The 25,936-nt window shown below is 48.7% G+C and overlaps 1 protein-coding gene across 1 annotated transcript in view; it reads right to left on the bottom strand.

The window, feature by feature from the left end:
• CSMD1 (CUB and Sushi multiple domains 1) overlaps window positions 1–25,936 on the bottom strand; it is a 942,957-nt gene that overhangs the window by 17,993 nt on the left and 899,028 nt on the right. Inside the window, exons 48-55 of the mRNA XM_049790475.1 lie at window positions 23,877–24,023; window positions 21,717–21,905; window positions 12,612–12,797; window positions 8,750–8,944; window positions 7,103–7,276; window positions 4,323–4,496; window positions 2,907–3,080; window positions 438–626 (exon numbers count right to left, since the gene is read on the bottom strand). Coding sequence (XP_049646432.1) covers window positions 438–626; window positions 2,907–3,080; window positions 4,323–4,496; window positions 7,103–7,276; window positions 8,750–8,944; window positions 12,612–12,797; window positions 21,717–21,905; window positions 23,877–24,023 — 1,428 coding nt within the window. The remainder of the gene's footprint in view (window positions 1–437; window positions 627–2,906; window positions 3,081–4,322; window positions 4,497–7,102; window positions 7,277–8,749; window positions 8,945–12,611; window positions 12,798–21,716; window positions 21,906–23,876; window positions 24,024–25,936) is intronic.

Consider the following 25,936-nt stretch of genomic DNA (forward strand, 5'->3'; position numbering starts at 1 on the left):
CCCCAGAGGCAGGTAGGTGGAAGAGTGGGAGGGAAACTTGGTACATTGGTGTTGGAAAATGTGCCATGGTGAAGGGTGTTGGGCATTGTAAGACAACTTTATAACTGTGTATCTCACGTGATTTAAGAATACATATGTATATATCTATATCTAGATATATATAGATCTATAGATATATATAGACATATATAGATATGTATATATCTATATCATCTATACCTATATCTATATATTAGTGTCTACTGGTCCCCAACTGCGGAGGCCTGGGGAAAAGCCAAGGAAGGGACTGGGAGAAAAGGCAACAGCATCTATGAACCATGGGCACAGGTTCAAATCTAGTAGGCGGATGTTGACCATGGACATCAGGAGTGCTGTGAAGCTTCTGAAGAAGACCTTGTGCTGGCAATGGGTGCAGGGAACTCAGGGGCCCCACTTACTCTGGCACTTGGGGCGGGAGCGGTCCCAGTGGCCGCTGGCTGTGCAGGTGAGGGCTGCAGACCCCAGCATGTAGAAACCCCTCTTGCAGTGGTACATGATGCTTGTGCCGTATTCAAAGCTCTCAGGGACGCTCTGTGGTCCATGGCGAATGGCGTTTTCCACATGGCCTGGGTCCGAGCAGTTCACGACTGGAGAGACAGAGAGAGAAACAGAGAGATAGAGACAGAAACAGAAAGAGAGACAGTGAGTGGAGATAGAAGTGAGCCAACCAGCTCCCCAGTGCATCAGGAACAGAAATCAGGTGCTTTTTTTTTTTTGAAACAGGCAGAGCTGAAGCTCTAAGTGAAGCCCATGAAAACCAGGACAGGGAGGCTCTATTTGTCCCATGTCACCACAGGGTCTCAGAGCAGCCAGAATGTTGAGTTACCTCAGAGAGAGGAACTCAGAGAGCCTCACAAGAGAAGCGTGATGAGAGATGAGATCAGGGGCCTTGATGCTGTTGGCACGATCCAGCCCTAGGAACATAACATACCCCTGAAGGAGAGGAGAGGGGCTGGGGTAGCAGGGCAGGGAAGCAGCTCAGGAGGGGAGATGCATGCTGGGCTGTCCTGGCCAGGTGTGCAGGATGAGGAGAGAGAAGGCATGAGTGAGTTGGAACCATTTCACCATGAGAGTGAGGGCCCATTGGGGACAATGACTCCCTGACTCCTCAACTGTGCCCCTAGGAACTTGCTCACTGCTTTGGGCCTCTGGGCCTCTGTGCTTCTGAGAAGAACCCAAAAGCCCCCCCCCTCCACTAAAACATCTGAGTCCTGGAAGTTGATTAATTCCCTTCCTGGTACTTGCAAACCCGCAGTGGCTGCAGATTCACATCTAAAATGCATCTTCTTGCGAAGCTTGTGTGTCCTGACCATGTAGGGATGGCAGGAACTGTAGGGGACTTGGTTGAGACATGAGTCTTGCAGAGAAGTCAGTGCTGCACAGGTTGGGACTCCAGGACAAAGCCCGAGCATTGGGCCACAGACCCCGCAAACCCCACACACAGCTCTACATCTGATGCAGATAAAAGGGACAATTCTTCCTCTTTTCCACAGAGTCTGGAGGTTGCCCTGGCACCAGGCCCAGAAGGTACTGGGCACCACAGCTATGCCTGACATGGCCATGTGAGGAAGGAGCGTGCTGAGCCCAGCAGGTGCGGGACCCAAGTGAGCCTCCTCTCTGCCCTTGTCCTGGCTGCTGCCCTGTCCCTGAATGCCGCAGCTGTGGCCTCTCTGGCTATTTCTGGTTCACACAGAGGCCCACAGGCTCTTGCAGCCCCGTAGGCTGGCCCAGCCCAGCTGCATCTTTCATTCATCTCGGTGCTGGGAGGAAGCAGCACTGGCCAAGTGGGGCCGACAAAGGCCCTTTGGTGCTGCAAAGGGCCCTGCTGTTCCTCTAATAGCCCCAGATTTGTCACCAGTGACACAGAGCTGGATACAGGGCAGATATTGGAGAGGTCAAATGCACATGAACACAGAGGCAGGAAGACTTGGCAGAGCGGTAGGTCCCAGCCAGCTCCTGCCTCCAGGATTATCCCCTGTTCGGTTGCTGGTGCAAACAGGGCTGCCCTAGCTCAGGCCCTTGGGATACTGGGGCTCCTGTGCCACACACACCTGTCCTCAAGCCAGAAGCTGCCCAGTGCAGACATTGATTGTGGGCAGAAGGATAGGCCCTGCTGCAGGCTCCTGCTCTGAGAGGGCAGGTTCCCAGAGGCTGTGCAAGGACCAACTGTGTCATCCTGTCTGCCCACTTTGGAAGGAAGGTGTGAGCCAACAGGGTACAGGGAAAGTTGTTGCAGGAACAAAGGGACACACATCACAGTAGCAGGCTCGGAGGTGTTCCCCAGAGTCCTGGTGGAGTGACTCTGATTGCACCTCACAACTCTGGCTTCTCCGTGGAGGAGTTCCCCATTTTCTTCTCTTTGATCACCTCTGAGGCTTCTGCCTACCATGACTGTCGGGCATGTTGAATGAAGCTACTTTCCAGTATTCCACTGAACTCCCCAGATTCCTGGTGGAATCTCCTTGGCATTTTTGCCAGATCAGAAAACACAAAAGCCCATAAATCCTAATGGTATATCAGGGCTCAGCCGGGGTGGGGAGGATGTCACAGATGCACAGGAGCATGCTGCACCTTGAAACCCTACCAATAAGTGCTTTGAACCAATTGGAGAAAACCATACAAGTATAGTGAAAAAGAGAAACCAAGTTCCAGAAATCGATGCAAATATAACAAATACATCACAATATGAATGAAAATGGATAAATGAGCTCTTGGATAAACAAAGCAGGGAATGAATGAATGAATGAACCGAAGGACAAAAAGGTGTTAGCAGGGTGAATGGTGATGTGATGACACATAGGTCACATAGCCCTGGGAAGACAGGCTCTCTGTGGCCGTGCCTTCCTCCTTCCAGAAGCTTCTCCTACCTCTGCAGGTGGGTAGTGGGCTGCTCCACTGACCGCTGCTGCGGCATTGTGCCCGGGCAACGCCCCATAGCATGTAGCCTGCCATGCAGGTGAAGTTCACCACGTCATTCAGGTTGAACTCAGAGCCATTGGTGAAGCCACGGGCAGGGTTCCCGGGGTGGCCACAGGAGATGGCTGAGGGAGACAGGATGAGGGTGTTAGGAACAGCAAGGCATAGGGTCACAGGACCAGGGTGTCGGAGACAACAGGGCACAGGGTCACAGGACAAGGGTGCCAGGGAGATCAGGGCTGCGACACAAATGCCATGTCAGTGTGGGGCAGAGAATTTGGGAGCACTGGCTCGGGATTCATCTGGCAGGAGCCAGTACCACAGGAACAATTTTCTCATCATACTGGGATGTGGATGGACCCTGGGACCACCCTCACTAATCTGGGCATCTTCTTTCAGAAAGTAGGATTCTGTCTGTAGTCTCTGTATGTAAATGATCCCGTCTCTGTGTGTATAAATTATCCTGTGTGTGTAAATGATCCTGCTTATGTGTGTAAATGATTCCATTTTGCTGTAAATGATCCCATCTGTGCATCAATTATCAGTTTGTGTGAATGATTCTATCTCTGTGTTAAATAGTCCTGTCTATATGTGTAAATGATCTCCCTTGTGTGTGTAAATGATTCCGTCTGTGTAATTCACCCCACTTTGTATGTGTAAATAATTCCATCTCTGTGTGTATATGATCCTGTCTGTGTGTATGTGTGTAAATGATCCCACCTCTGTGTGTGTAAAACAGCTCACCTCAGGGCAAGCCCCAATGGCTGGAAAGGAAATTTGGTGGAAAGTCCCACCACTTCCCAAACTTCTGGTCTTTGTAGTTACAAGGCTGGAGGAGAACCATAGAGAACATTTTCCTTCTCAGGCACTGGGCAGGACATGATAGTGGCAGTGATCAAGGGCCTGGCTATTGGGGGACTCCTCCAGCCTCAGTTCTAGCTTCAGAGCCCCAGCTTCCATCTGCCTCTCACGAGAGGGTTGGAAAGTGCTCTTTGAGCAGCAGCTCCCAGACAACTGAATGATGTTTGGAGGAGTCGAGTCTTGGAGTCTTTTGAGTCCAGGATGTGGGGGCTGAGGAGAGGTCAGAGTCAGGGCCTCGACTTTGGGAAGTGGGGTTCAAGTTCTCCAGGTCAAGCCTATGGGGGAACTAGTGCCAGAGAAGCCTTGGGGAGAGGAAATGGGCTCAGAACCAGCGACCAGATGGGTACCAGGGACACAAAGGACATGGAACCACAACCCAGATGGGATTCGGGGAAATGAGCACACACACAGGCCATAGAACCAGGAGACAGATGGAACTTAGGCCGGCACCAGGAATGGTGCATAGGGTCACACAGGGCCTGATGTTAGCAGCTAGCAGTACTCACGGACACACACAGGCGTCAGTCCGGACCACTTGTGATCTTGTAGACAGATCCTGACTGATGTGCCGACCAGGCGAAAGCCAGGGTTGCACTGGTAGACCACCGTGTCCCGGTAGCTGGAGCCATCCCCGCTGATGTGCCCATTCACAATGGGGTCTGGAGAGCCACAGTGCCCAGCTGCAGGAAGAGCAGGGACGTCTCAGCCATCCACACCGCCACCTACTCCATTGAGCAGGGCCCCGCTTGGAGACAGCACATGTGTGGCCCCCGGGGCCCCACACACCTGAAGTATCAGGGATTTACTGTTCAGAGGAACTTCCTTCTTGTGTGGCTGTAGCACACAATGCAACAAACACACACATAACCACAATAATAACATACATGTAAACAATCATATGCATAGACATATATACAAATTCTCAGGTGAACACACAACCATATACACACAATACATAATACAATCACAACCAAATACATACATGAACAACCATATACTCAATAGACACAAATGTATATGCAAATTCTCATAGATGAACCATATGTACACACATACACACATGCTCACATGCTGCTGCTTCCCACACAACAGTACATCCTCACAGGCACACACAATCATGCATTTATTCATATCACACAACCACAGATGAGCAGGAATGGTATTTCTCAGTCTTAAGTCATTCATTTTGTAAAGAGACACACCCACATCCTCTCACCCTTCACACACTGGGTGCTGACCTGTCTTTGTGAGTGGGGCCACTCCCAACCTCCCCGGACTGCTGCCTCTCTACACTGTGCTGGGGAGGCTCACAGCTGCCCAGGTGTGGACCCTCTTGTGCTGTCTCCCCTGCCTTTCTAACCTTTTCTTGTCTAGACTGCATGGGAGGCTCTTGCTACCCAGATATGAATCCTCTCCTGCTGTCTCCCTCCTCCCTGACTGCTGTCCTGTTCACACTGTGCCAGGGTGTGGAGACTCTGTCCATGTGGCAGAAACCACATCATCACCAGATGCCTAATTCAATTCTGTGTGATGCTGCCACAAAACACAGTCATTGTCAGAATGCAGGCTTTCAGTTCTCTAAAAACCAGAGGAAGAAAGGTGTCTGAATATTCCTTTGGATGGTGCTGTCTGGAGAAAGTCTGCAAGGCGCTCTGTATAATAGACACATTCCACCTCCTCCGGGCTGTGCACAGACAAGTGTGACCCTGAGCACGTATCTCCGATCACAGCAAGACCAGGGAATGACAGAAGAGGTTGTTCCTCTGGGAATTGTCCCTATAGACTGACAGTCAGTCTGTCCCTGCCATCTTCACCACAGGCTAAAGAGGCAATACAGCGGGCATTTGGGGGAAGGCATCGTCTTTACTGGGAAGTCTGAGGGACCGAAGGCGAGAGGAAGCCAGTGTGTCCCTACACAGAAGATCGAATCACAAACAAGCAGCTCACTGCTTTTTGCTGGCTCTGTGTGGGCTCCCCCTTCCCTGGGAGAGAACGGCAGTACATGGTCTTGGATGTGAGGAGAAAACTTGTCTGCGCACAGAGGTTCCTGTGGAAGGGATGTGAGGTCCCTGTTCTCTGGGCTGAGTGTCCGGCCTGTTGTAGTTCACAGGGTCCCACACTGCACACTCACTGTGACGGTGAGCCATCAGCAGTTCTCAGACAGCCATGTAATGTTGGGTGGCACCTGCCACTTATGTGGGGTCACTGTCTCTAAGCAGTTTCCCTCGCTGAAACTTTTGCTTGTCCACAAGACAAGACCAGCCTCTGTAGGTTGCGGGCTGGGCTTCCCCACTCAGTGTTATTGCATGTTCTCCGGAGAACTCAGGCCAGGGCTCGCTCGCTCGCTCACTCACTCACTCACTCACTCACTTTTTGAGTAGGCAAGAAACATCCCAAAGAGAGCACAGCTCTGGGACAGGGGCCGAGCCCAGCACTCCACTGGCACTTGCTCAGTCATTCATTTAGTCAGTCAGTCAGTCAGTCAGTCAGTCAGTCACTCACTCACTCAGTCACTCACTCACTCAGTCATTCACTTACTCTGTCAGTTAGTTAGTCATGCAGTCCATCATCAGTCACTCACTCACTCAGTCACTACTCATTCACTGTCAGTAACTCAGTCACTCTGATAGTCACTCACTGTCAGCTACCCACCATCAATCAATCACTCAGTAACTCACTCACTGTCAGTCAGCCAGTCATTTAGTCATTCACTTAGTCAGCCAGCCAGTCACTAAGTTACTAAGTCAGTCAGTAAGTCACTCTCACTGTAAGTAACTCATTCATTCATTTAGTCATTCATTTACTGTCACTTACTTAGTCATTCACTTAGTAAGTCAGTCATTTAGACACTTATTATGTCATTCATTCATTGACTCTGTCACTCAGTCACTCTATCACTCACTTACTCAGTTACGAGACCCCAGTCATTGGTAAGTATCTTATCTTTTTTTTGCTCTTGAGTCAAATTTCACACCCCTGTGATTGTTTCTGCATTCAATCAGTCATTCGGAGCAAGGCTTGTTGTCCTGACAGCTGCCCTGCTCACTGTTCAGACATCAGGACCTGGACTATACTGGGATGTGCTCAGTGGGGCTTTTTCCCAGCCTCACTCCCACCAGTCCAAGTCCCTGTCAGAAATGGTAAAGCATGCCCTTCCCCTCCCCCACAGATTTCATAGATACAATACATCCCCTCAGGCCCAAATCCCTCTAAAGAACTGAGCATCAGTTGTGGGTGTCCTGGGTAGAACAGTGCCAGGCTTCCCTGGACCTGACCAGTCACTCACCCAGGCAGCGGGTCTCGAAGCCACCCCACAGCCCGTTGGCCAGGCACTGACGTACGTGGGAGCCCACCAGCGTGTACCCTGTGTTGCAGGTGAAGATGGCTGTGGCCCCGAACACCGTCAGCGTCCCGATCTTGTTCCCATTCGGCGGGGAGGACAGGCGGCCACAGGAGATGACTAGAAGGAAAGAGAAGGTGTCGTCTGGGCTGCAGAGCCTGGGCAGGGCTGGTGGCAGCTGGCAGCTCCACTCAGAACCCACATCTGGGCCACGGTCCCCTGCCTCCTTGCCGTCTGGAACAGAACCAGGGCACCCAGTCCCTTTGCCCACCTGCCCTGCCCTATACCCTCTTGAGTCTTCACCAAGGGCATTCCAGCACTTTCTCCAGCCTCCATTGTTGGAAGGAAACACAGCCACAGGGGCTGGATAACACTGACACACACACCTGCATACTCACACTCACACCCTCACATTTGCATACTCACATATATGTATACTAATATTCACAACTCATACACTCACAAACTCACACACTTGTCCAATGTGTTCACGCATACACATCCACACAATCACTTGCATTCTTATGCGCATCCATACTTTATACACTCCCAAGCTCATTCACACATGTTTACACAGGGAAACATGTAAACAGTCATTCACAACCATATACTCACACGCACTCTACCCCCACACACACTCAGACTAACACACGCACTAACACATACAGTCACACAGACTAGCACAGACACACACATTCACACACTCACATTCATATTCAAACTCATTCTGTTCCTCTCACACAGGACTAACCAACCAGGAGGGTAGGTCCCCTGCTGCACCTCACCTGCCCACAGTTACCTGTGGGACTCCTGACAGGAACCTCAACTCCCCAGAGGCCATGGACCTGCCCCGATCAGCAGTGGGGCCAGGGCTAGTTGCAGTTTGCAGCACGCAGGAGCCACGCTGCTGGCTGCACATGGACCTGCATGATATGCCAGCCCTGGGCTCGTGTGCTCTCTCGGAGCTGCCTCTGCTAGCAGAAGCCAAAGCATCCTGGCTGGGCCCCCTTGCCCATCACCGAGTGCTCCGAGTGCCCATACATGAAATCAGCCTGTGGGTCAGACTCCCAGAGAACCAGCCTGGGGAGATTTGGCTCTGGGTCCCAGAAGATGTTCTAGAACTGTGATGGGAGATCAGGCCACAGCCCGCCCAATCCACCTCATGTCCCCATCACCTGGACTCTCTGAGATGGGAATGGAGGGGCACCGGGGGCAGAGAGTGGACATGACTGGCTCCCTGCACACCTCTGCTGCCCCATGTGAATGAGCATCTGTGTCCAGGACTGCAGCTGAGCAGCACCTGGGTCCTGAACTCACTGAGATCCAGGCATCACCTGATTATCCCATGTGTTCAGATTTGTCACAGCCCTCAAATCTCCGCCGCTCATCTTGCTCTGTGGGAATGATAGTCCCGCTCGTAATAGTTGTGGGTGGTGGGCAGGGATGAGCCCAGGTCCCCCAAGGACAGGCAATGATGCCCCCAAGGGCACCTTTGGGAGCTGGACCCAACATGCTCACATCCCGCAGCTGGGAGTAAAGGAAGGTGGCTGTCCCATCCTGCAGGTGACCATGCCAGGCCTCCCTGAGGCTCACCTCGACACCGCGGCTGCTCTTCTCCAGTGCTCCATGTCCCATTGGCCTGGCACTGCAGCAGCCGGCGGCCCTCCAGTGCATAGCCCGGACTGCAGCTGAGCAGCACCTGGGCCCCGAACTCATTGAGGGTACCCGCCAGCAATCTCCAGGTGACATGCTCTGACAGCTGGGTCTCCACCCCAGGACAGGTGACAGCTGTGAGAGACAGAGCCACATCAGCCTCCTCCAGGAAGCCCACTCGATGTATGTGCAAGAGCCAGGCACCACCCGCCACATGGTCCCATGAGGCCTGGTGCACAAATACACAGAGTTTTGGTTCACTGGAGCTAGCCTTGGTCAGGGCAATGAACAGGGGATGGGAGGATGACTCAGACGGAATTGGGCAATGGGCAGCCTCCAGGATGGGAAGGGTCCTCAGAGGCATCACAGGTGTCCCTGGTCCTTTCCCTCCTTGTGTCCACACATGAAGTCACACCAGTGACATCATATCCACATGGGTGTGTTTTGGTGGCTTTTATGCAAGAATGTGCAAGAATAAAAATGAGGTGGGACAATTGCTGAGGTCCTTTGTACAAAAGACTGTGGAAGAAATATTTGTGAACCCTCTTCAAACAGTTTAAAAATGTTAAACATTTATGCAGAAGTTCCAGAGTCAAAATATTTTGGTTTGCTTTTCTCTCTTGGAATGGAGAAGTGTTTTTTGCTCATGATAATAAATAAATCATGAATTTCTGTGCCAGAGATTTTTTTTAACCAGATGAAAATGGCAGGATCTAGTGCTGGAGAGACAATGCTGGGGAGGGCATCTGTCTTGCACTTGGCCAAACCAGGATCAAAGCTTCACATAGACTAGGGTGCACCCCAGGGTGTCAGTGTGAGGGAGAATGCACAGAAAAGTGATCTGGGTGGGCACCTGCCCCAGAGACTAGAAGAAACCGTCCTGTGCCTTGTGTAGAGACACAGCTCTTGAACCCTGACACACACCATATTCCCACTCTCCTGCCTTGGCCCTGAGTCAGTCCAGTGCTGTTTTCAGGAAGGTGCAGACGACAATTTAGACACACAGGTTCCAAGTGACAGCAGGAATGATGGTTTCTATGAGCGAAGCCAGGCATCGCACCCAGAGTGCCCAGCGTTGTGTGGATGTACTTGCTCACGACAGCCCCCAGGGCTGCACTTGGCAGACACTTTGTACTTCTGAACCAGCAGCGGAGACACTCAGAGTTGGCTGGGGCTAGAGGCAAAGCCCAGGTCAGTGGATGTGGGGCCCTCACCTGGGGCTCAACCTCCTACCCGGGGAAGGCCTGGACTCTCCCACCAAAGGCTGCCAGCCCCCAGCTTCTGGCAGCTCTGGCCCCAGTGTCTGTCTGTGTAAGAAGTTTGAATAATATCCAAAGAAACAGAAATGATGGGAGGGAAGGTAGTGAGGGCAGAGAGGAAGCACTGTGACAAGGAGAGATGAAAATGGTCAGTCTAGACAGGAACTCTATGCTGAAGCATGAAAAAGTGCTATGCATGATACCTCTTCAATATCAGCATAGCAAACGACAATGCCTAAAAGGGGAGAGATAGAGTGGGAGGGGAAGGAGAGAGGAAGAGGAGGAGGAGAAAGAGAAGGAGGAAGAAAAGAAGAAAAAGGAGGAAAAGAAGGAAGAGGAGGAGGAAAAGTAGGAAGAGGAGGAGGAGGAAAAGAAGAAAGAGTAGGAGGAAGAGAGAGGAAGGAGAGAGGGTGAGAGGGTGGGTGAGAGAGGGAGAGAGGTGGAAGGAGGGAAGAAGGGAGAGAGAGGGAGGAAGGAAGGAAGGGAGAGAGAAGAGAGGAAGGGAAGAAGGGAAGAAAGGAGGAAGGAAGGGAGGGGAAGAGACAGACAGAAAGAGGTAGGCTGGTGAGGATGAGGGGACCTTGGTGGCAGGAAGAGAATCCTGGTGAAGAGACAGTGTGAGAACATTGTATGACCAAAACTCAACTACCAACAACTTTTTATGTTTATCTCATGGCGATTCAATGAGAAACATGGCAGCCCCTCTCAGACATTGCAGTCACTCATGACTGAGCCATTAGCCATTCTCAATTACCCAGGGGTCATCTGACACTCTCTCCCTTGTTCATAGTCATAAGGATTGAATGATGGCTCATCTGGCCTCAGTTCCACTACATGGCTGTTAGGTGGGAGGAGGATTTTGGCAAAGGTGAATACTTTGTGAAAATTAACTTTCAGTTTTTTGTTTGTTTGTTTGTTTAGTTTTTGGGTCACACCTGGCGGTGCTCAGGGGTTACTCCTGGCTGTCTGCTCAGAAATAGCTCCTGGCAGGCATGGGGGACCCTATGGGACACCGGGATTCGAACCAACCATCTTTGGTCCTGGATCGGCTGCTTGCAAGGCAAACGCCGCTGTGCTATCTCTCCAGGCTGAACTTTCAGTTTTTATATTCCTATGTGGTGTGGCCTCCTGGGCAGCCCTAGGCAGTTGACAGGGTGCCAGTTAATGGAGTGAGGCTCCCATGAGTAAAAGGTACACAGGTCAGGAACTAGTACTGGGGATCAAGTGCTCAGACCCTGGGCCTTGCCTCACTCCCCATAAGGCAGTCACAGAGCCTCTCTGAGTATCATTTGGTCAAACCATTGCCCTCACGTGCATGCTGGGAGCATCACAGAACATTCTGGGGGGGCGGTGTTAGAGCAGCAATCAGTAATCAGGCCTTACTCCAGTGATGCCCAGGAAAACATTAAAATGGAAAGACTCTTGCCCAGGAGACTGGTACCCTGGCAGGAAACACAGGGAGTGAAAGGTTATTTAATACAACCTGTGTGGTAGGCAAGCAGAGGGGCTGGACTCATTTTATTTACTATTTGCATTTGCTATTTATCAAAGCTGAAACATTCCTTATCTCTGGAGAGTAAGTGCTGATCCCCGAATTATTGCATTTGCTAAAGGAACAGACCAACCGTGTTCTGCCCACATGGGCCATTCACAGAAATTCGTCTGGGGAAATACGTGTTTAAGAATTTAATAATAGCGAAGTGTTTGTAAAGTTTTATGATTACTCACTTCAATTTTGTTATTTAAATCAAGTGAAATAAACACCTTCCTCGAAACACATTAAATAGATGCTCATGTTTTAAATATTAGGGTACTTTCGTGGAATGATCATTTCTCTTTTTATGTGAAATTTTATATTAAATAATGAAAAAATATTATGCTTGAATGTTTGCAATCTGCTTGGTGATTTTTAGATTAAATTTTTATCTTATTTTAAGATTACATGGTTTCCCTGTGCTTGAGGATAAACAGTACTCAATATTAAGAAAACATTCCAGGGACTGGAAAGAGAGCACAGCTTAGAGCTAAAGGACTGGCATTGCATGTGGCCAACCCTGCTTCAAACCTGAGCAATACAGAGTGGCTTGCCGGCTACCAGTAGGTGTTGGTTCCTGAGCACAGAGGCAGGCGTAAGCCCTGATGGTGTGACTGCAATTCCAAAACAAAACAAAACAAAACAAAACAAAACAAAAAAAGAAGCTTCTAAAATGCGAAATGACTTGACCCATGGAATCGTCATTTAATTGAATATTCTCCAACTTCCTAAGAGTGGGAATTCCTTTGTGTGTGTATATGTGTGTGTGTATAAGAAGCAGTATATATATATATATATATATATATATATATATATATATATATATATATATATATATATATATATATATATATGAAGCAATTTTGTGATCTACTGGAATATACTCAAGTTCCTGTGTATGTCTACACTTTGGACACACATGCTTATCTGCAGTTCTGGAAACACATATATGCACACTTTCATTTGGGGACACCTTCCCTTGTTCCACCCCTGGCATGGGTGGACTTACGGTGGCAGGTGGGTGGGCGGCCCCTGGTGCTCCACTGCCCGTCCTCCATGCACACGGCTGTGGCCTGCATGCCTGGCTCGAGTGAGAAGCCCTCGTGGCAGGTGTAGATAATTTTGCTATTGAGCGTGAACTCGCTGCCCATGAAGGAACCATTGCCAGGACTCTCGGGGATCCCACAGGACACAGCTGGACAAAATAGAGAGAGTGGTCAATTGGGGAACAGTCCGCACAGGTCCCTAGCCTCACAGCCCCATCTGATATGGAGATGGTCGTACTTCCGGGACATGGGTCCTCATTCTGACAGTCAGGTCTAAGGAGAAGAGAGGGAAACTGAGGCAGAACCCAGGATCTTGAGAGCTGTGGTTCGAGAATGTGGGACAGCTCTGAGTGTCTCCCTGCAGCTGGGGTCAGATAGCCTGAGAAGCTGCCCCTCCTCTCCATGCATCCTGCTATGCTCAGAGCCCTCGTGGTACCGGGAATCCAACCACATATGGATCCTTTCTGGCCTGAGGTCCAACCACAACCAGACCTTCTGGCACCACCCTGGGGCACATTAAGGGTGCAGGACTCAGGTGAAAGGGCTCAGGGTCAGCCCCACACATGAGAGCCCCAGCCCTGAACTCTGTACCTTGAGCCCCAAGCCCTGAGCCCCAAGTCATGAGCCCTAAGTCTCAACCCCTGAACCCTAAATCCTGAGCCATGAACCCAGAATTTTCCGTCGTGTCTGCATAAACAAGGCTTGAGATTCCCTGCAGAGACACCCCATCAGGCTGATGGAACCTGGAATGAAGGATGTTCTCAAACCAACTGCGGAACAGGCTCTGAGCTGGCCACAACGCAGGCTCTGGCCAACGGTCACGACAGCCTGGAAAGCAAACGTGATGTCTGAGGACTCCTCCTCAGGGCCAGAGCCTGTGTGCGAGGCTGGGCGTGGCCCTGGGAACCTGGACCCATGAACACAGAGCATCTCCCTCAGCATCTGTTGCTCAAATGCCTGTGGTGTCTGCTGATGTCAGATTGTTCAGCCCAGCCTCACACACATTGCTCAGCAAATGCTAGCCCTGCCTTTCAGTGGAGGCATCAGTGTGGTTCTTTGCACAAAGCTCCAGAAATGTCCAGCCCATGGCTATAGGTTCCAGGAACATGGCAGGCGAAGAGCCCAGCTGCTCCGGGCACTGCAGGACCGCAGCATGGATGACAGGGTTTGCATCCCTTCAGCTGTGAAACAACCAAACCCCACCAGGGCTTTGCCCCTTGCACCAGCCGCTTGGCACCTTTTGCCAGATGGAGCAAGTGTTGGGATGGTAGCAGATCAGAGTGGAGAGAGAGCACCTTGCTGGTGTCCTCCCTCGTGGAGAGAAAGCTCTGTGCTGTTGCCACCCACGGTGACAGAGGCTGCCAACTCAAAAACGCATCTGAGAAGGATGAGAGTGTTGGAGGTGGATGACTAGCTGCTGCAGTTGCCTCTGATGCTCAGGAAAGCTCGAGGCAGTTAGCACACTCAAGCTGCTCCCAGCCCAGACATTTCCCCTTTGGGTAAGGGTGAGCCCCAGAGCTGGAGGGCTCCATGGGGCTGCCCAAGCCTCTCCTTCAGCCCTCAGACAGCACAGCAAGCTCCCAGGTCAGAAGAAGAAGCGGGACGCTGGGTTAAAAGTGGGGAAAGTGTCAGGCTGTGAAAACTTATCACAGATTTAGTTGATCTCTATTATTTATCAAGCACTTATCGTGCCATTCCACCCCCTAAGAACCAAGAGAAGAAGCTGGAAACAGGCTTAATTGGGTTCAGTCAGTTCAAATCAGGCTAGTCAAGGGCGTGTACTGGAAAAAAGCAGGTGCATAGGCAGCCTTGATATGGGGATTTTACAGGTGTAATGTGTGTGCAAATGTTAAACAAGTTGTGCTAAACAACTGCTCTTGGGCTTGTGAGGTTTGGAATTTAAAAAGTAAACGCAATTCTGGAATGAAGTTTTATCCTCCAGACATGGGAGCTGGACCCTCCTGTCCAAGCAAAGTATGTCTTCCTTGATCTGACATCTGAGACCTGAGAACTTTCCCATAACTCAGTAATTGTCCTCCGCCCCACAGGACCCACCCACATGGCTCCTCAGGGGAGAAAGCGCAGCGGAGAGAAGGTGTGGGTTTGGAGCCGAGGACTCGGATCCCGTGCTCTACAGAGCCTGTGCTTTGTGGGGGCACCGAGATCTCCAGCATCATTATTACGAAATAACCAGTGGTGCCCACCCAGGCCTCCCAGTCACTGACTCCAACTTCACCACACCCTCACTGACCTGATAACAGTCTCAGCACACTGGCCACGCCCACCCCTGACATGCCCTCACAGCCATGAACACACCCACTTTCTGGCCATACCCTCGTTTAGCCAACCATACCCCTCACTTCTCTGATCACACCCACTTTCAGACCATACTCTAATCTCTCTGACCACACCCTCGCCACACTGACCATGCCCCAACCATTCTGATTATAGTCTCCCTTCTTTTTATTTTCCCTTCCCCCATAGTCTCACTTCTTTGATCACAACCTCACCACTCTGACACACCCTCATTGGCCCAAACCTCACCCCCTTTTCTGACCATGCCCATCTGACTGACATGCTCTCAAGCCCTAACCCAGCCCACTTTTCTGACCATGCCTTCAACCTTCAACCAGGCCTTGACCAAACCCTCTTCTCTAACCATGGCTTCATTTCTCTGTCCACGACCTCACATCCTTGACCACGCCCACTTCCCTGGCCACACCCTACCCTGATAACAAATCCACATCCATTTTCATCCTTGATATGCTGCACAGACTTGCAAGAAGTGGAAAGCACGGCTGAGCCCACAGTCTTCTCCAGAAGGTTCTGAGAACCTCAGCTTCACAGCAAGAGTATCTGTCATGAAATTTTCCTATACATGGAATCTATTATGCTGAGTGAAATAAGTCAGAGGGAGAGAGACAGACATAGAATAGTTTCATTCATCTGTGGGTTTTAAGAAAAAAAGACATTCTTGCAATAATTTTCAGAGACCAAAGAGAGGAGGGCTGGAAGTTCACTACAGCTCACTACATAAAGCTCACCACAAAGAGTGATGAGTGCAGTTAGAAAAATAACTACATTGAGAACTATCATAACTATGTGAATGAATGAGGGAAGTAGGAAGCCTCTCTAGTGTACAGGTGGGTATGGGGTGGGGAGGAGGGATATTTGGGATACTGGTGATGGGAATGTTGCACTGGTGAAGGGGTGTTGCCCTACCCACATTTTTCCTGTAACCTTACCTCCAAATAAGATCTGCCCATTTCTGGGAGGGGTCTTTGGTAGGTAGCAAAAGGTTTGGCCAGAAGGCCAGGAGAGGCGAGATGAGAAGACTTAGGAGGATATTGGGAGCAGGAGGAGAGAGGGCTGAAAGAAGCTAAGACTCAGGACAAGCTGAGGATAGCATGCTTAAATAGGTTTAAGATTCTAGGCCACACATGTTGGACAGGGCTGAATAAAGATGATGTCTCCAGAACCCTGACTGCCTGTGAGTTTTCTACCCGCAACTATCCTGAAGCTGCAGACCTGCCAACTGAAGAGGGTTGGATACACATGGCCTGGGCTGGAGGAGAAAGACCTCTAACCTTCCATCACCATCCACCACCATCCAAGCCCATCTTATATTCTACAACTGGCGCCCTGAATGTGGATTTGAACCCTGGGCCCAAGAGGACAGCGATCATGATGATATTTCTGTTCCTGTGTGTGATGTTAGCTCTTTTCAGCTGAAGTGAGCCCAATACCTTGGGCCACCACGTGGAGCCATTTTCAAATATGGCTGAGACCCCTTCTGGGGACAGAAGGGCCAGTGAAACAGGGAAAGTGAAAACTTAGATCACCCCCATCCGAGGCCCAGAACTGAGACTTTGCTGCAAAAAATTCTTTTCCAAAGACCTCAGCCTCCTCAGAGATTGATGGAGGGCCTTGACTGAAAACTGACCAGGAAGAAAAAGTTTATCTAAATGGACTGATTTTCTGAATTATGACCTTCAGACCGGACTTGGAATTTGACTTTTGAAACTTCAGACTTTGGCTTAGATGACCTTAGCTTTGAACACCCAGATGTGTCTGCAGCAGCTGCCTGAGCACTGGCAGCAGAGGCGACAGCAGCTGCAGTGGCAGCCGGCATCACTCTCAGCAAAAAGCACCGGACTGCTCCATCCCTGATAGCAGACAAGCGGGGCTCTTCTGAGGCTGCAGCAGCCCCAGGCATGCGCGGCTCCTACTGGGACCCACCCTCCAGATCAGAGTGGAACAGCGAGAGCAGACCCAGCCCTGGACTCAGCTGTGGGGGCTGGGACTCCATGGAAGTGAAGCCACGTGGGAGAAGCCCAAAATCTGAACAAATGGTTTTAGGTGAAGAGATAAAATGGGAATCCCACAGACTTTACGCTTCTGGACAATTGGTGTTGGTGATGAGATAAAAGTCCAGTGTATTCACGTTTGAACAATTAAGTGGTGGTACAAATTTAAAAAAAAAGGGGGGGAGATAACAGTGAAGTCCAACTGAAAGATCTAATTTAAACCACTTGCATCTAACTTTGCTTCAGGTGTATCTCTTGATCTAAGGCATTTTCTTGCTGATTTCAATGTGCTTTATAGTTTTCCATAGTTAATGTTCTCAATTGCATAATGTTTTACTGTGGATTTTGATGTAGTAGCCTGTTTTCAAAAATGTATGTTCTGTATAGATGTACTTATGTATTGGGAAAGGTTAAATAGGAATATGAAAGTTCCAGGAAAAAGGTTTAATAGCATTAAGAAATATAGGAATGGGCCTGGAGAGATAGCACAGCAGCGTTTGCCTTGCGAGCAGCTGATCCAGGACCAAAGGTGGTTGGTTCGAATCCCGGTGTCCCATAGGGTCCCCCGTGCCTGCCGGGAGCTATTTCTGAGCAGATAGCCAGGAGTAACCCCTGAGCACTGCCGGTGTGGCCCAAAAACAAAAAACAAAAACAAAACAAAACAACAAAAAAAAGGAAATATAGGAACTAGGAAGTTCCAGGTTAGTGCTTGGATAAATAAGCATTAAGAAAATTTTAAGTTATAGGTGTATTTTGCAGAAAAGTTATGTTTTTGAAAAAGGCTGATATGTTAATTTTACACTTTAAACTTCGTTGCTATGGGAACATTACCTGCCTTTGGCTAAAGGTGGAAGCCAGGAAAACAAAGGATAACCTATGCTCTTTTTCTTATTTGTTTAAAGAAAAAAGGGGCAGATTGTTGCCCTACCCCCATTCTTCCTGTAACCTTACCTGCAAATAAGACCTGCCCATTTCTGGGAGGGGTCTTTGGTAGGTAACAAAAGGTTTGGCTAGATGAGAAGACTTAGGAGGCTAGAGGGAGCAGGAGGAGAGAGGGCTGAAAGAAGTTAAGACACAGGGCAAGCTGAGGATAACATGCTTAAATAGGTTTAAGATTATAGGCCACACATGTTGGACAGGGCTGAATAAAGATGATATCTCCAGAACCCTGACTGCCTGTGAGTTTTCTACCCGCAACTATCCTGAAGCTGTGGACCCGCCAACTGGAGGGGATTGGATACACATGACCTGGGCTGGAGGAGAAAGACCTCTAACCTTCCATCACCATCCACCACCATCCAAGCCCATCCAAAGGGCAATTATTCTAAAAAGGGGGGGGTGCTTTTTACATGATTGAAACCCAACTACAATCAGTTTGTAATCAAGGTGTTTAAATAAAGATATTTAATAAATAAATATCTTCTGGATGCATAATAAAAAGAGTCTCTGGGAGGTGAGGGGTGGGAGTGCTTGCCTCCACTGGGCACTGGGCCATGGGAATCTGAGGTGATGCTGATGGTCTGTATTCTAACTTGTACTCTCTTCAAGATGAATGAGTTTAGTGTGAGGGTGATGGGGAGAGCTGCAGGCAGGAGCGATGCTGAAGACTGAGGACGGAGTAAATCCAACAGTCATCTGAGAGAAACCAGTGGGCAGGTCTAATCATGAGTGAGAAACAGCCTGAGATGGCCCAATTGCTGGTGCTCTCTTGCTGTGGGCATCTCAGTAAGTGCTGGTCAGTCTGGCTGTGCTGATTCCTCTGACTGAGCTGGTCAATCTGGCTGAACTGGCTGAGAGGTTGCTCCCAGGATCCCATTGTCTCAGTCAAGTGTTCAAGGCCTTGATTTTACTTTGTACAACCTCAGAATCTTGTTTGTTTACAGAAGGTCTAACCAACCTGCTCCAACCCAGGACAATGCTGACTGGCACTGGTGCAAACCTCACAGCTTTATTCTGATTTACCTAGGTCACCCCTTTTTCCCCACCCCACCAGCTGATATCCAGGTTTTCAGTGGACCAGCAGCAGCAGATTCGAGTGCCCATTTCTATGCAATCACCCAGTGCCTGCTCCAAAGGGACCAAATCCTGGCATTGCTGCTTGTTCCTTCCCTCAGGAAATTGTGCAGGCACCGAGCAGAGGCGAAGTGAAGGCACTTCTGCCTCCTGCCTGGTTCCCATCACAATTGCATCTCCACTGCCCTCGGAGTCTCTGGCATCCACGCACACAGCCCTGCTCCCCCTTCATGCCCACGGAAGCACCCCCAGCACCCCAGCTCAGCTCAGTTCGAGAAGCAGATGGAATTTTCTGGTTTATCCTGGTACTGGCAGGGAAGTTCCAAAGAAAGGAAGTGCTGGAGTCCTACTCCTCTGTGTGGCTGTAAGTCTGTGGGTGCTGAGTTGCACTCAGGCAGAAAGACAGACAGACAGACAGACACATCCATGCCCAGAGAAGTACACCCAAGTACACTCAAGGTTACTTGAGTCACATGACTGGAATCGTTGGCTGCAGAGGTAAAGCACCACCATCCCTGTTACATGGACCATTTCTTACATCTCCTTCTCCTCGACAGCTCTTACACAGCGACATGCAGAGCAGGAGCTAACATGCAGATGGACGTTCTGGCTCCCATGGACACAACAGTGAGACTCCTACGGACTAGGCAGGCAGTTTGTTTGGAAAGTGCCTGATATTTTATGTATTTTGGGGGTCACTTCTGAAGGTTCTGGGGACCAGGATGGAATCTAAGGCTCAGTCCTTGTTCCATCTCCCTAATCCCTGAAAGTTTATATTTCATGTTAAATTCAGTGAAGTCAACTCTATGGGGGGGGGGGGGGCTGGCAGCACTCAGGTTCCTCCTGGCTCTGTGCTCGGGAATCACTCCCAGCAGGCTTGGGGGACCATATGGGATGCCATGGATCAAACTTGGATTGGCTATGTGCAAGACAAAAGCTCTCCCTACTGTGCTGTGGCTCCTGCCTCTGAAATCAGAAATTTAGTAATAAGGACTTTGGAACAGAATGACAGGACATGCTACATAGGACCGTTTGATTTAAAACTCAGCTCTTTTCCCGATGACCTTTTAAAGAAATGTAACTTTTTCCCCTTAAAATAAAAAAAAAATGTCCTCCAAAAAGTCACAAAAATATTACTTTCTACTGTGTTTAATATAAACACTACTTTCCACTTTTAAGCTGCAGTTTCAGAGATGTTGAATATGTCTTTTTGCTATCATAATGAAAATGTTGTTTTATACAAATTGTGAATATCTAAGAGCAGACTGAATAGACCTAAAATAAAATTCTTACAAAACCAGCATATGGAAAATCATTTGAGTCTTTTGGTTTGATTTATTTGGACCACTACAGGCAATGCTTGGTGATGATTAGTGTTAGGGTTCAGGGGACCATAATGGCACAGGAGGTTGAACCAGGGTCAGCCGTATGTTAGGGAAGTGCCTTACTCTCTGCCTTCTTCTTGGCACCAAAGGGCAGGCTGAGAGTGGGTCTCCTCACCCCTACCCCCTTCTCAGACTATCTCCTCACCCCTACCCGTTGGGCCCTCTCCTTATCCCTAGCCAGAACTATTCCAAAATTCTGACACTTTGGGACCCATGAGGCCAATAACAACCTGCCTAAAGCTGTCACAGTCTCAGGGGTGACCCCCAGTCTGTCTCACTTCCAGCTGGGGTCACTCCTTTTGTCCCTAGTATAGATGTGGAGTCATTACCTCTGTTTCTGTCTCTGGTATGGATATAGGGGTCGCTCCCATTCTTGGTTTAGATGTGGGGTCACTCATATCCCAGTATAAGTGTGGGGATTTGCTGTTCCTGTCCCCTACACCCCAGGGCCCGCCCACAGTGCCCACAGGCTTCTTTTGAACAATGAGCCTCAAATGCAGTAACCAGCTCAGAGAGCAATGAGGGTTTTTTGGGGCATGAAAATGGCAGCCCCCCCCCCCAAGATCCATCCATGATCATCAATACGTGACTATTCTTGTATATGACCAGAAGTAAAACATGAGGAGACCCCCAAGTGGGGCAGAGGCTCAAGAATCCTCTGAGTCCTCTAGTAGAACCTGCTAGAAAATATAACATCTAATGAAAAGAAAGAATGGGAGCAATATGATGCTACTCTTAAATCATGATTAACTTTCAGGGGCCAATGCATTTCATTATGAATATAAATTTCCATAAGACAAAAAGATAAAAATTTCATGACTTTGAAACCCTCAAATTCAAATTCCTTATTGAAAAAGCTGATTTTTATGCATGTGACAGATGAAATGCAAGAAAGGTATAAAATATTGAAATCGTCTCAAATAAGCCAGAGATTCCAATGACCTGAAGAGGAGAAAATATACAGCATATGGTGCAGCGAATGAGTTTTTCATCTAATAAGAAAAATGAGCTTTTGTAATTGATTTTTTTTAAATGAATGCCACTGTCAAGAAAAAACATTTTTTGAGCCTAAATCAGATAACACATTTTCACTTCCAAGTGAAATACAAGTCAGAATCAGAATAACACTGCCCAGTATCAAGGGACTGGCCAGCTAGCGTCTGGCTAGGTTCTGAAACTAAATAATAGCCCATCTAAACACCACCATGTTCCCTGGGCCAGTGGAGAGTGAATCACACATCTATTTCCCGCCTTCCACCCTCCCAGGAACCCTTTCTCTCATTCTCTGAGGGTGATTGAAATGCCAGCGATAGACCCAGCCCAGTATGGCGGGGACATTGGGCTGGACAGTGTGGCATCTTACCCTGGCAGATGGGGGTGAGGGCATCCCACTGGTAGAAGCCCTCGGGGCTGCGCCTGCAGGTGGCGTTGCTGCGTCCAATCATGTGGTATCCGGACTTGCAGAAGTAATGGACCTTGCTGCCTGGAGCTCCCGTTGTCCTGTTCAGGATGCCCCCATTTTTCAGGGTGTGAGTCAGGCTGCAATAGGGCGCTGTGGGCACACACAGACGAAGGCAGGTCAGTGCCCGGGGAGATGGCAGGAAAGGGAGAGGTGTGTCTTGGCTCTGGTGGGGCCACCACGCTGGCCCTAAGCAGCAGCACAGACAGATGGAGGCACGGTGGGGCCTGAAAGTAGTTTTGTTCACTGTCGGTGGGCACCATGGAAGGTCTCCTGGGAGCACAGTCTGCTCCTGCCCTTTCAGACAGCGTCTACTTTTTCAGACTTGTATTTAAACACGTTAGTTCATGTAGTTGTTGACATGAGGGATTCTGGCAATTTTGTTTGTTTGTTTTTGGGCAATACCTGGTGATGTTCAGGAGTTACTCCTGGTTCTGTGCTCAGAAATTGCTCCTGGCTATGTTTCTGCGCTCAGAAATATGCTCCTGGGGGACCATATGGGATGCCAGGAGATCAAACTGTGGTTCGTCCAAGGTCAGCCACGTGCAAGGCAAATGCCCTACTGCTGTGCCACCACTCCAGTCCCAGGATTCTGGCATTTTCTACCTGGTGCCCACTCCAGTATCCTTGTGCCTTCAGTCCAGGACTCCAATCTTCCTACCACTGCCAGCCTGACCCTTCAGCAGATGCATTTATAAGTGAGACTACTGCAGTACTATGTACAGCCTTATTACACATTCAGTAACTGGACCTTGGTAGGACCTGAAGGGCTGGATATGGGTTTCAGCAGGACCACAGAGTGTCCAGGACATGCTGTATATGGAGGTTCATGGCAGTCTCGCTGACCACCTTCCCCAGGAATATCCCAGAGACCCTTAAGTGGCCCCAACAGACTCTCAGCACTGAAGTTCACGAGTGAGTGGACATACTTCAGGTGCTCACTGCTCAAGAAGGAGAAAATGAGTACAAGTCTCAATGGGAGAACCTTCTGGAAGAAGCAGAGTAATGGTAGCAGACATAGGGGGACTGGAGAGTGGGCGTGAGGGTGAACTTTAATTCTTTATTTTGTTTGTTTGTTTGTTTTTTGGGCCACACCTGTTGGATGCTCAGGGGTTACTCCTGGATATGCGCTCAGAAATTGCCCCTGGCTTTGGAGTCCATATGGGACGCCGGGGGATCGAACTGTGGACCTTTCCTTGGCTAGTGCTTGCAATGCAGACACTTTACCTCTAGCACCACCTCGCCAGCCCTGATTCTATTAAAGGTGTTTGCATTTCATTTCTGAAAGACTACGTAGAGCTGATGGTGACACAATACAAAGCCATGACTTAGAGTGAGATGTTATGATCACTTCTGAAGTTAATAGCAATTTTCTCTTCCTATTTGTGTCTGTAGTATTTCACCTTCTTTGTTTTGGGGCCACACATACCAGTGGTGTTCAAGGCTCACCTCCTAGCTCTGTTCTCAGGGGTCACTCATGGCAGGGTTTGAGGGGACCTAATGGAATGCTAGAGTTTGAACTCAGCTCTTCTGTGAGCAAGACAAATGCCCTACCCATTGTACAAGCTCTCTGGCCCCTACATTTAATCATTTTCAAAACTTAATTTTGATCATATTGTATTGTCATTGGAGGACATACCTTTGCTTTCCTAGTATCCATTTTGGTTATTTACAATTTTAATAATGTATTAAGAATATTTGGCAATATGTGCTTTTCCCAAATGCAGTTTAGAAACATTATGAAAATTAATTTCCTTTTCTTGAATTTTGACAGCTATTAGCCATGGAAATCAGACTGCTGCTGAGATCTGGGTCTCTTGCCTGATGCAATGAGGGGCCCTGCAAGAACCAAGGCAACTCCAGTCTCTCTCTCTCTCTCTCTCTCTCTCTCTCTCTCTTCTCTCTCTCTCTTCTCTCTCTCTCTTCTCTCTCTCTCTTCTCTCTCTCTCTTCTCTCTCTCTCCAGATTCTCTCTTTCACTCTCTCCAGTCTCTCTGTCACTCACTCACTCACTCACTCACTCACTCACTCACTCACTCACTCACTCACTCACTCACTCACTCACCTGCATAGCGGATCTTGAAGCCCTTCTTGCTGGTGGCATGGTCAGTGGACCAGCGGAGATAGAGCTGGTTGCTTTTGCTGGTGAAGTTGGACTGCTTGGTATGGTTGCCACTGAGCACCACCAGGAGGGGGCTCTGGCCCGAAGAACCTACAGAAAACAGAAGTAAAAGTCCATGTGTGACTTGCACCCATGAATGTGGATGAGCTTCCATCTCTGGCTTGTCTGGAGTCTACACTGCTAAAGTAGATGAAAGATTAGATGTGGGTAAGGTGACGCGTATTGGCCTGGATGAGAAGGGAAAGAATTAATTGATCAAAATAATTTCAGCTGCATAGACAAACATGTAACTTTAAATGACCTATATCTGTAAACTGTCATGATTGAGTGAATGAAAGTCTAGTGACCAGCAGTAGGGATTTCACTGCATGGACATGGGACATGAACAAATGTTCCAGAGTGGCACTGTGGCCAAACTAGATCAGCACAACAGTGAATTCTAGTGCTGTACTGGTGGCCTGAGTCAGACATTATTAGAATTATTATTAGAATGTTAGATAAAGTTCAATATTTAATATTTAAAAATTATGTTGAATGAAGTAAGCCAGAATAAGAAGAATAAATTCAGGATGATATCAGTTATATGTGGTATTTAGAATAATGGCATGAAGAAATGCAACGGTTTAAATGGGGGTTGTTGAGAACACTCTAGGCACCAGATTATAGTGAGGAGAAGGAAAGAAACCGAGTGGAAGAGAAAGACACATGAAATGATGGGGGTCAGGGGCCCAGGGATCTCAGGTGCATTGGTGGTGTTAGGAAAGGACAAAACTCAATATCCTAGCCAGAGTCAACAACAATGAAACCATGAGACTCAAACTTGAACAAACTTAAGAAGGTGCCTGTTCTACTGGCCAGACCAGAGCAAGGGCAGCCAGGAAGAGCTGTGTCTGTGCTTAAGGGACAATCTGCAGGTCCTTGGTGTGATCATGTCTGACTTGCTTAGTACACAGTGTTCCTGTTTTTCACTGGCACCAAAGATCTATTTTGTACATGGATCATGAATTGTTTCTCATCCTGAAGACCGAGGTGCAGGTTTTAACATACAGTGAAAAAAAAGACTCCTGGGAGCCAGGAGGAGGGACAGAAAGAGGTGCCCGGTTCAACCCCAAACACCACAAGATCTCCAAAGCAGAGCCAGGTGCAGCTCCAGAGATCCTTAGCATTGCCAGGGAAGCCCCACGAACCCCACCCTCCGGAGTCCTAGTGCTGAACCAACAGTCTCTGGGGCCGTCACTTCTAGCCAGGTCCAGCACTTCCTGACCATGGCTTAGACACATTACCCAGTACAATTCTCCACAATTCACCCTGGACTCCAACATGAATCTTTTGTCCCGAGTCTGTGGGATGTGAGAACACATGAGTTTCACTTCCGAGGTACTCAGTCACTCAGTGTTGTCACCCGCTCAACCTGCCCTCTGAGGGCACATCAGGGCAATGGATGAGCATGCCTCATGCAGAACTAGGACAGTCACTGCTTCTGGCCTTTGTTCCTAGTTATTGGGACCCAAAGGAAGAGCTTTGGGGGATCTTGTTATTACTGGGAAGCTCTAAGGGTACCTGGTCTGATTCTCTGGGCTGTGAAAGTGCTTCAGTTCATTGATAAATGTTAACATTGATTCCATTGCAAATCTATAATAGAACCATAGTCCTCTAAGCACAGTATTGTTATATTAGAAAAGTTGCCAGAAATATACAGAAATGTCTCTACCTAGTTTTGAGAGCAGTTTCAGCATTTGTCAATGGTGTTTCTTCCTTGTATGTTAAAGCTCAATATTTTTTCCTTGTGGGTTTTTATTTTCTTATATATTTTTCTTTTTTTGTACATTAAATCTCCATTTTAGGTCGAATCTAGAAACCTGAGTCACCATTTAAAAATATATTTTTGTAAAGAAAATATTTGGATTGATAAATGTCCCTTTGGGCATCTTAAATTCCTCTAACATGTCCTCTGAATCTGAATAATAGTTCAATCCATTATGTTTAGTAATACCTATGAGCAT

Source organism: Suncus etruscus, chromosome 17, assembly GCF_024139225.1.
Source record: "Suncus etruscus isolate mSunEtr1 chromosome 17, mSunEtr1.pri.cur, whole genome shotgun sequence".
NCBI lineage: Eukaryota > Metazoa > Chordata > Mammalia > Eulipotyphla > Soricidae > Suncus > Suncus etruscus.